General features: G+C 34.2%; 1 protein-coding gene across 3 annotated transcripts in view; it reads right to left on the bottom strand.

Annotated features, from left to right (window-relative positions):
• The window catches only part of LOC117114407 (dual 3',5'-cyclic-AMP and -GMP phosphodiesterase 11-like), a 22480-nt gene that overhangs the window by 5283 nt on the left and 5594 nt on the right, over nucleotides 1-11603 (bottom strand). The window contains exon 3 of one of the 3 annotated variants that reach the window (XM_033258075.1): nucleotides 1146-1336. The exons of the other annotated variants lie outside the window; for them this stretch is intronic. Coding sequence (XP_033113966.1) covers nucleotides 1283-1336 — 54 coding nt within the window. The 3' untranslated portion in view covers nucleotides 1146-1282. Of the gene's footprint in view, nucleotides 1-1145; nucleotides 1337-11603 lie in introns of those variants that run through there. 3 annotated transcript variants of the gene reach the window in all.

Here is an 11603-nt window from a genome sequence, read left to right as displayed (position 1 = left end):
GAAACAATTTTCTAATCTTTTTCGGACAATAAAAAATATACTATGTCTTGTATCTTCTTTAAAAGGAAAGTTTGTTGACCTCTGTATACAACAATCTTGTACAGTAAATTCTATAATCAAGTACTAAATAAATATTAACAAACCAAAACTACATAAATAGCAAATTGCTAATTACACAAGATTAATGATAACAATCCTAAGTTGTTATGCTAACAAACATACTAATTAAATTAAATGCAAAAAGTAGTTACATGCAATCTGTTGGTTTTAGTATTCTGTTAAACATTATAATAAACACTCATTGAAATTTTAATTATGAAAGAAAACCATGTGTCATAGGATTTGAACCTGGGCCTCTAAAATTATAAAGCCAAGCATCTCAACCACAGCTATAGCTCAAAACTATATGGAATTTTTGCTGGATCATTCCAAGTTCCTATGACTAGATTTAAAATGCACCTATTTAACATCTGCATAGCTTTTTACTGTGGCTTTACCGCAACACTGGCATTTTATTAATGATTGATTTACTATTATGTAGATTATGTTCACAGGTTATTAGAATATGTGCTATAACTCATTAAGGATGTGTTTATACAGTTAATAATAATCTTTATTGAATATAGGCCACACTTTTGTATATCAGTGATACTCATAGGTGGCATTAATTGTGATACATTAAAAAAACAACTACATTAAAGAAGAAAAATATACATTAAAAAAGTAAATCCTAAAAACATACATTACAAGATACAAGATTCTTTTATTGTCATTTATGGAAATACAGTAAAAAAGCTCAGTAAAGGTACACACTTAACAATAAAATTTGAATATATTATACATATGATAAAATACTTTAAAATAGTATATCCTAAAACATTAAAATACAGTACAAGACAACAAGAAACAAAACAAAAAAAATAATATCATAATACACTCATTAATATCTTTAAAGCATTCAGAAATTTCCTTATAATTTAAAAGAATGTACTGTACAGTATGAATATATTCTATTTCTTATAATCATTATTATTGTTAATATTATTACACATGCAATTGCAAGGATTGTGAGGTTTAGCAGCTCTAAGCATAAAATAATGTGCATTGTAAATTAGATGAGGAGTCAAAAACACAGATGTATACCGTTTGTTAGTGTTGCTACGTCGCTATTTTTCATTATACTATAGATACCACTATCGTCATCAAATTTTTTCCTACAGGCATTCGTTGAGAGAAAGGCTATGTTACGCTGTAAAAAGCCAGGACTGAAAATCTACAGAGATCAATAAAATGGAAATTTGCTGGCGCTGGTTATTGAGACATGGGAACAGGATTTCTATGAAGAAAGGATTTTAAGTAAATAAATATGATGAAAATAAAACCTTTAATTGCATATATATTCAAATACATGTGTTTCATTATTCAATTGTATCCATTAGACACTATATAACAGCAATAAATCAAATTTAAACTAGACTAGATGGAGACTAACAGATTGAGATACATTTTCTCTAAAAACTATTATTTATAGAAGATGAGAAATATATAGGCAGGTGGATACTCAGAATGTGAGAATCCTTTATCAGTGAACAAGTGACAGGGTATTGTAAAGGTAAAGGTAGTCGAACCTGTACAGGTCCAGATGCCTATCCCTCTTTTGTAAGTGTTGGGGGCAGACTGTCGCTATGCAATGTTCTGAGGGGATCGCCACTCCCCCTCACAGCAAGTCTGTTTACCTAAAATAGCATATTATGCCAGTACCCATTTATACCCCTGGGTAGAGAGACAAATGCAGATAAAGTGTCTTGCCCAAAGACACAAGCGATCCGCACAGCGAGTGTTTCGAACCCCGACCACGAGTTTGAGAGTCCAGGCCTCAACCGCTGAGCCAAACGCTTCCACAAGTGATAATGTAGGAAATAAAGGACAGGAGAAGAATTCCTGAGCTGTTGGACATAACAGGTGAAATCTTAATGGACACAGAACAGAAGAAGTCATTAGAAAGACAAATAACATGGAAGGACAGTGGGCAACAGTAAGATCTAAAAAAAAATTGTATAAGAAACACAATACAATGCATTTATTTTTTTTTTAGCTTTTAAATTGATATGGTAAATTAATGCAAATTTCTCGTAATTCAGTTTTAATTTCTGCCATGAGAATTAAAATTATCTTAGAAGTAATATTAGTATTAGTAATAACATATAGCTTTGAAAACAAAGAGAGGTATGAGAAACTAATTGTAACAATATGTTGGTGAATAGTAATAATAACTTTCTAGACTATGTAGAGCAGATCAGTTGTATAGTTCCTCGGGTATAGGCCTACTCCATTGAACATAACAACTGGGTCAATTCTGAGGTTGGGCTTACTGTATACCGGGGCCAGAAAATGCACATAAAAGCCTACAGGCCTAGTTATCTACTGTAAATTAGGTACAGCCTATTTTACCTGTCTGAACATTAGAATTTTCAACTTAACAGTAAAACACCTGACTGGAGCACTTGCTAGAGAAAGTTTATTGGTGGCGGCAGTGCATGTATATTAATGTACTGTTTCCAACATGCGATTTGGCTTAAGGCCAAGAAATGTAAATTGTTCTGATATATAAATTTAAATAAAGATATGTCAGTAAATTGTAAGTATAACTACTGAAGTGGAAAATTATAGCTTCTTAATATTTTGGTTTAAAAACACAATATTACCATATCAAAATCATAAAATCTGTGAAACAAGAAAGGTTTTCCCCCTTGAATCCCCAAGGGTTTCACAACTAGATCCTGGCCAGGGATGCTGTGGCTTCTTGGTTTTTCTACCCCCCACCCCACCCCTGCGAAAATTGTTGTATCCCCGTCAGCAAATTTCTGAAGCCATCACAAAAAACTATGACACTATTTTCATAACATTAAGAATATCAGATTTCTAAGTCTGTTATGTTGATCAGTGCAGTATTAAGCAAGCCATGGCCTGGGAATATAGGCATCTGCCTAATAAAATGTACGGTCACATAATGTACGCTTAAAACCATAATCGGCAGCAGAGATAATGCACTATCAACCATGGATATGCGTGAGCACTTTACTGATATTGCTTCTTAATAACAAATTATGTACAGTATACAAGAAAAAATGGCAGTCAACTAGCAATTCCAAGATATCATTACTTATAATGCTGGATATTCATTTGACATGTTTACGTGGCTCCTGTTTTGCTCTGCGTTTTAAGTATGACACGAATAGTATACGAGCGAAAAAAATAAGCATATTACTGCATGCTGAAGATGGCAACCCCAACACATATTTTCACTCACATATATTCAATTTCTTAACCATTAGATATACTAAGAATTTCATTCATAAAATTTGAATAGCAAATTCTGTCCAAATATTGTTCAGGTTATCACAAAATTTATGGGAAGGATTATTTTAATAAATTTGTAAATTGCTCTTAATTTAAATCTTTATAGAATATTGTAATTTAAATGTAAATTTCACAGTCAATTGCTTTGTTGTCTTTTTGTGTCAGCTTTTTCTGTGAAGCAATGTGAAAGAAAGCTGAATAAATAAATAATATATGAAACAGAATTCAATTACAAATACATGAATACTTCTGCAGTCAGTACACTTTGACATTTTAACAATAAATATAATATTTCCAAAACGGTTACACGCATGAAAAAGTCCCGGTCACCTTCCGGCAATGCGGGGCATCGTTTTAACGTACATCCCGGCTAAGTCACCCAAAACCGCGGTTACTATAACGTTTCGAGGCCTGTTACATCTACGGGTAAATTTTTAGGTACGTCCCGGCACTACGGGGACACATCTATGCCTACATCCCCGGCTCAGTCCTGGCTAGTGCCCCGCTATGGCCCGAGTCCGGAGGCGGGGGCCCTAGACCACAATTGACAAGACCACTATAAAATAAATAATGATGACAATGCAAATTTTCTATAATAAATTTTGTTATACATGATTAATTTATACGCAAAAATATTAACCAATGCACATCATAAGATGTTTTGTGTATGCAGTGTACACTGAATAACAATAGATGTTAAGGGCGATGTTAGTAATTACTGCAATATTTTAATGGAATTGGGTAAAACGAGAACAGTTCTTCATGTGTGGCTACCATGAAATGTTTTATTAAGAATAAGCCGCCTGAGAATAAGTAAGCTCATGCAGTCATCCATTTTAAAACATAAAACAGTTAATGTACTATTTTATAATTTCACTAAAAAAGAGAGAAATCTAAAGACCACATTTAGTGCCGAGGGTTCCCAAGTCTCCTCCAGAGTCCCAGGATGGAGTCTCCTAAAAATCAGCGGGAAGGCCTGGTGCACTTCCACGAAGAATCTTCTGGAAAATAAACCATCACCTGCAAAATTCACGATATTTGCACATTTTAGACTGTATTATCAATTGTCTCTCAGATGTCAGTGCCAATGGTTATCACCATGCACAACAACATAATACATAGATGTGTTTAGAAAAATTATTTGAACCGATCTCCCGGATCTTCTAACTTGGGAGCTCTGCATATAAAAAAAAGGTAGTTTTTTAATAGCTGCAACATTAATAGCGGCCTAATTTGACCTAAGTTCAACATAGCCAGTAGGCTAGGCCTATGTCTGGTACTAGTAGAATTGATTCTTCTGTACTTGTTAACACCACCACTAACATTATCGCTACTTAATTTACTCAATTTAGTTTAATTTTAATACAAATTAAATACATTATTTGGATAATATAAAATGATAATATAATTTATTAAAAAGCGATTATATAAAAAAAGACACACAAAACACAATCTTATGATGTGCATTGGCTAATATTGTTCTTTTAAGCCATATGACAAAATTCATTATAGAAAAATAGCATTAACATTACTATATATTTTATAGTAGTCTTTAATTGGAGGGAAAATTTCCATTTGGGTCCACTGAAACCATGGTCTTTGGTCTCTAAATAGAGGGAGTCTTTAATTGGAGGGAATAGCTAAAGATAGGAATTCAAACAGGACCACAGAAAAGTGGTCTTTAATTGGAGGGCCTTTAATTATAGGGAGACCTGTAACATTCCTGATGATGACATAATTAATGTCGAAATATTGAATCCCAACACGATGGCGTGTATTTCAATACTTGGAGTATGTATTATACTTTCTTACCTGTAACTTTGCAGCCAAAATATAGAATGTTGTTTTTGTTTATTTGTTGTTGTTTTATTATATTAATTGTTTATTAACTGTTGTAAACATTGTTAATTAACAATAACATAGGAGATTCCTCAGTGATGTAACAAGAGTCACAGGCACTAGGGTGGGAATATGTTGGGGCCCATGATATTATGTCACAAAAGTGGCAGAGGGGATGGTATATGAATTAATCCCCCTCCCAACCTTAAAACATTTACAAATATTAAGATTGAAAAGACTGAATTATAGGCAATGGCAATAATGTTAACAATTTGCGTCCAGGAATTATATTGTTTTATTGCTAATTTTTGGTGTCCTCAATGCCACTGACATTCCTCTATTACATCTCCTTGATGAGGCTTTTGAAATTGAGATCTGATCACAGTGGTGGATCCAGGAATTTGAAATTAAAGGGTACCTGGAGAGGGACTTTCACAGGTGGAGGTCTATACCATGGTCAGAGACAAAGTAAGAAAATTATGATTTATGGCACCTCTAGATGGCCGGAAATGGCACTATCAGACTTAAAATTTGAATATAATTTTCTTTTTAATCTCCATTTTGTGTAAATTTTGATACTAATTTAGGTGAGCCCCGGGCCGGCTAGACTCCACTTGAATTCGCCACTGGATCAATTTGTAGCACTGGGTGCTTTACAATTGAAGTTGTGGGAGTGAAAATCTTATCATGGGGACTAAAAGTGTTTCAGTTTAAAACAAGGCTTACGTAAATGGAGATCTTTTGCAATGCAGCGCCTGGGTGAGTATGGTCCCTTTTCGTCCGACACAACAAAGAGATCAACAGACTAAAAATATTAATTTGCCAATACAAAGAATTATTGTAGTAGCCAATCGCTAATATTGTGGTCTAAAAGCACCATTTTGGGCCATTCCTCCATAAAATACCTCTCATATATTTTGATCTAGGTTTGTATATATTTGTATTTAACATTTGTCATTTTGTATGATTCTGTTTTTTTCCTTTTGTGCAAAGTGCCAGGAAAGAAAAACCCTGCAAAAATTTATTATAAAGACACATTAAACATATGCAGCTTCATTTCATAACATAAAATTCCTTGAATTTATAGAAAATCAAAACCTCAACATCTGTCAGTCACTCACTATATTTTTTGTAATAATGTACATAACACACAATATAACTATAAAGATCATCACTACCTGACTCTGCATCTTATATTACAAACAGCTACTTAAGCTCTACAGCAACATGTGTAACATGAATATTTTAGCTATGCCCCAATGAATGTGCAATGAGATAATATGAATATTATATACATGTACTGTACATGTATTAGGTAATGGTTACATATAAACCTGCTATAAAGTGTACAGCGTAAAATGCACAAGGGCCAGTGATAAACCATATGATTATATTGTCTTACTTAGATTTATATTATAATATTTAAATAAATTACTACTTATTAGGAGATTTATTTTTTTATTTTATTATTTAATATTTCTTTAACAATTTCATTTCCCTCCTTGTGTTTCAGCTGGAGGACTAAGGTTTCGTTCAGACTTAGAGATATGCCAGGCTTGAGTTAAGCCCGGCTCAACGCTAAGCCCGGCTTAACTTTGGCAGGCGTTCAGACTAGTGGGATTAGCCAGGCCCAAGAATTTTCATAATAACGAACCGTAACTAGCAAACATGTTTCAAAACATTGCTCGCGAAACGTAAGCTCGCTCACAGCGTAAGTATTTGAATGCTGATTGGTCATTTTGTTACCCGAAGTCAATGCAAGACCCCCGCAACGATTAAAGCCCGGCTTAGAAAAGTTAAACACGGTGGCACGCCAGGCCTAGTTACTATAGGAACACAGCCCGGCTTGAGGTAAGCCACCTAGTTCAGACTGGCAGGCGGATAAACCCGGCGAGTTGAGCCGGGTTTATCCACCTAGTCTGAACTAGGCCTGATATGTAAATTGTATAATATTCTTTCTTGAAAATCAAGGACGAAGTATGGATTGTGCCCTTGGAGAAGCTTAGCAGCCATGGTGTAATATCGTACCCTTGTCAATACACCAGAGACAATCCCCTAAACCCCTTTCTCCTTTACTCGTACCTGCTGTGGTTCTTATCAGAATGACCCAGAAATAAGGTCAATGTACATTGCATTCTTCCACCAATTTCAATACTGTACTACTATGAAATCAACCCCAGACCTACATAAGCTTTGAAATATAATCCCAGACAAATATTTCTCATGTATTCATACCCCAAGCCATACATTCACCCTCAATTGGATCTTTTCTTACAATATAGTAATACTATACTACTATCTTATCCCCAAATATAAATAATATTTTTCCAGACAGCTCTATCATCCCTAATACTTGAATACTAAACCAGATTCCATATAGTAATTGAAATCATTTTCGATTGAAAGAAAATTTTTTAATATCACTAGCACATTGAAATGCAAGGGAAATTATATCAACAGCCTTGGAGAGTTGACCAACACGTTAGATCCATGGCAACGACACTCTCTACTCACATCACGCGGAGAATTTTCATAATAATCTGTGTAGTGTCTGAATTAGGTACTTCATTCTAAAAGTGTTCTTGACATGCTTATCAAGATGATATCAATTAATTGGTTATAGGTGTAATTTTTCCCTACCTGACTTGGCGCAAGCTCGGTGGTCTAGAGGTATGCTGCCAGGCTAGTGATCTGGAGATCGTGGGTTCGAGTCCCACCCGACAACAACTTGTGATTTTTTTTCGCAATTGTTTTCAAATGTACTGAGTATTCGGTACATTTCCAAGTCAGGTAGGGCAAAATTACACCTAAACATGTTTCTCCTGACGCAAATCCAGTTATTGTCTATTATTACATCACGACAATAACAATTACTATCAATTAATTGGTTAATTAATCAACTCCTACATGGAATATACCACAGCTGGTTAAACTATTTCCTCTTGTATGGTATTGCACCAGATAATGTTGGTTATTAAACTTGTTATTTAATAATAATTTATAGGCTTGGTTTAAGCAATATGTGTAACTGCAGACAACCTTGAGTTACTAGATGTAAACGAAAAGTTCATTACATAACATCTAAAAATAGAGATGAAGATGAATTAAATTAGTACTGGGGTGGTGTGAGCTGGTGTAGCAAAGCAATAAATAGACAAAATGTGACTAGCTCTGGAAAAATTCAAAATTGAGTTTTTGGTATTTTTGGATTCTGCATGAATTCTTTAAAACAGTGTCTATTTGATGGAAATTAGTTGAATATTAATTAGTTATGATGAATACAGCCATGTAGGTTTTGAGAGAAAACCGCTTCAAAAGATTCTATAATTAATTGTTTATTATTAAGATTTGTATTTTTAAAATAATTTTAATATACTTTTCACTTAGATTTGGTGATTGATATTTTGCATAAATTTCTTCAATATATCTTATTCTATAAATGTAAAAAAAACATGGAAGTTCCAAATCCTAATTCTCGAACGTTTTGGGTTCTTGCGGGAAATAAAAATTGTGGCAAATGAGGGGTTTGTCAGAGCCAGTCACAAGTTCGGAGACGGCATGCTAAAGGCTTTTATCCTGCAATGGGCCGGCAAGCTAACTATGATGATGATGAAAATTATTTTGAAAATAGATTTTTCCAAAATATAAACTGTTTAACTGAAAGGCTTAAATACTGTACTATGAATGAAGTACCACATTGCCTATCTAATAAAACAGAAAATATAATTATATGTTTATATAGTACTTTTGTATAATATAATTTCATGTTACTCAAATTAGGATACCGAATACAACAGATACATTTCATGTACTGAGAATCATGTGGTTTGATACTGCAATTAAGATTATCCTGTGGGGTGCTTTCGAAAACCCTGAGGTACCCTTCCTCAACAAAATCTCATCACAACAGCCTTTATTACATCACTTTTAAAATGATACTGTGAGACTTTCTGAATATCATATCCAGACACACCTTATGAATAAATACATAAATGACAGATAATGTACAAGACCTTTAGTATGAATAAAATCTATAGTCATGTTGCCTATGTCCTTGGGCAAGATTTTTTATGAGGGGTTGTCTGTCTCTCTTCGCCCAGAAGTATAATAAATGGGTATCTCTCAGGACAAAAATGATTTGAAATGTAATTGGTCTGGTGATCTGTGAGCTACACATTATTAGGAATAGTCCCCAGCGAGGGGAGGATGTTATACAATACATTTCTCTGGCCCAAATAGGTTTCTATACAGATGATGTGCATAAGTGCTTAGTTATTATACTAAGGCTATGGGTTATTGTGTAAATATCACAGAACCATATCCAAGGGGTATGCGATGGGTGTGAACAGTGTGAACCCCCCACCCCAAAATCAGAAAGATTGACATTTTTACGACAGTTGAGAATGCATAATTATAAAATTCCTTATACAGTGTGCAACCCCACCTAAAATTTGCGATACAGTAGTAATGAAAAATCGAGGCTGCAATCAAACCGCCTCTGCCGTCTGACCCCAGTTGACCTACTATTGCACAACCCTGCACACTCTCAATGGCAATCTCAGATATGGCCCTGAATTATTAGTTAAATAAATGAGGAAAACCAAGGAAACACATGAAGGAAAAATCTAGAAAATGAGGAAAAGTGTGTTGGATACACAGGTGGCTTTTGGAAGGAATTATTATATCATGCATCAATTACTTTCTTATCAAAATTAAGGTTGTTGAGGGGACGATTATCAACATGTTTTCACAAGTGTACAAACAGTACTCTTTTTCAGTAGCCCCTCCCTCCCCTCTGAAAGTGTATAAAAAATGTTGATTTTGCAAAACATTCTCCATGTTTTTTGTGAAGTCAACTAAAGTAATGCATTTGGTTGCTTAAAAATTATTATTATATCCATGGTTACATTGTAATTTCACCATTATTTTACATATTGCATGTTATTTTGAATCAACATTTTTATGCATTTATGTAGGTGTACAAATTTGTCTACCCTCCCCCGCCCCCCCAAGTGTATTGTTTGTACAACTGTGAAAATGTTGATAATGTTGAACGACTCCTTAGTTCATCTGGCAAAAACATAGAAGTGGAGCTGTAGAATGGTAATTAAGAATGCTTGCATTTTTTTCTCATGTCCAAAAAAAACATATCCACTCTAAACCTCATGATGAGACATTTGGTTTGTAGAGCGCCACCTTGTGAGTATGTTTGTCTTGTGTACCATTCATTCAGTGCATTTATTATTCGAAGGGTTCTGAGTGTTGTGTATTTGCTGCGAAGAAAGGTCATTGTTTGTCAAAAAACAAGGGCCTAAGACGACTGAAAAGCGGAGTTTCCTTCTTTTGTTCTGCCGGTTAAAATCAATTACTTTAGGCGACGTTTGTAGATAACCTACACGTACCAACGTCCGCATGTGGCAACGCTCGAGTATTACTATTCAGCGTTTTTACTATATTTCTAGGTTTCCTATTTCTACGTTTAATCGGCCCATGTCTCAGCCAAAATATTTTGAGGCCAATATTATTTATGAACCCAGTTAAACTTATTTATTAGCCTATTTCAGCGTGCTAATTATGACATTTAGGCGACGCTTGTTGTAGAGTGGCATACACAGTACCAACGCTCGTTTTTACTATGTTTCTACGTCAGCTCGTCAGTGTTCTAATATAGACAATGGGTCATGTCTCATATTATTTGTTATATTTTTATTATTCATTATTTTCACTTGACTCGCACAAATAATTTTGTTGGAGGAACATTTATACAGTATGCAGTTGTACTTTGCAGCACTTCACTTGCAATTTGCAATTTCTAGTTGTAGGAGTGCTCATTCAGTGGGAAATTTATTTATAATGTGGTAAATGCATCCTGCTACTGTCATATACTGTATGATGTTGGATGAAATGAAATAATACTTAAAATAAAGGCAAATAAATGTATAAATAATGGTCGAGTAGTACTTAAAAACACAAATTCTGAAGAAATGCTTTTTAGAGAGAACTATCTAGCTAATTCATTATGATTATATCGAATATCAAAATAACATTAGTATAATATGACCACAGCCATAATTTGAAATTAGCATCCATTATCTATTGTGATGGAAATATAATTTTTAATACAGTACTTTAATTTGTCCCTGAAGTCTCACAAACTGCTTTGATTGGTGGGTTAGCGTCACATGATATAATGAGTAGAACACATGTTATTATGCAGTATGCTATGCAACTAGCCTTTGCTGAGCTGGAATAAGAGATGATAGTCATCTTACTTCTCCCCAATACCCATCACCTTCAGGCTCTGAGAGCAATTAAATCTTATGTGTATACTTCAATAGGTTATTGCCAAACTCATGAATATGCTTTTGCTGTACTGTATCTAGATTTTGAGATAGGCCTACAAT

Source organism: Anneissia japonica, unplaced genomic scaffold (assembly GCF_011630105.1).
Source record: "Anneissia japonica isolate Jap-2015-1 unplaced genomic scaffold, ASM1163010v1 scaffold1231_len1163931_cov198, whole genome shotgun sequence".
Taxonomy (NCBI): domain Eukaryota; kingdom Metazoa; phylum Echinodermata; class Crinoidea; order Comatulida; family Comatulidae; genus Anneissia; species Anneissia japonica.
This window is presented reverse-complemented; position numbering and strand designations above follow the sequence as displayed.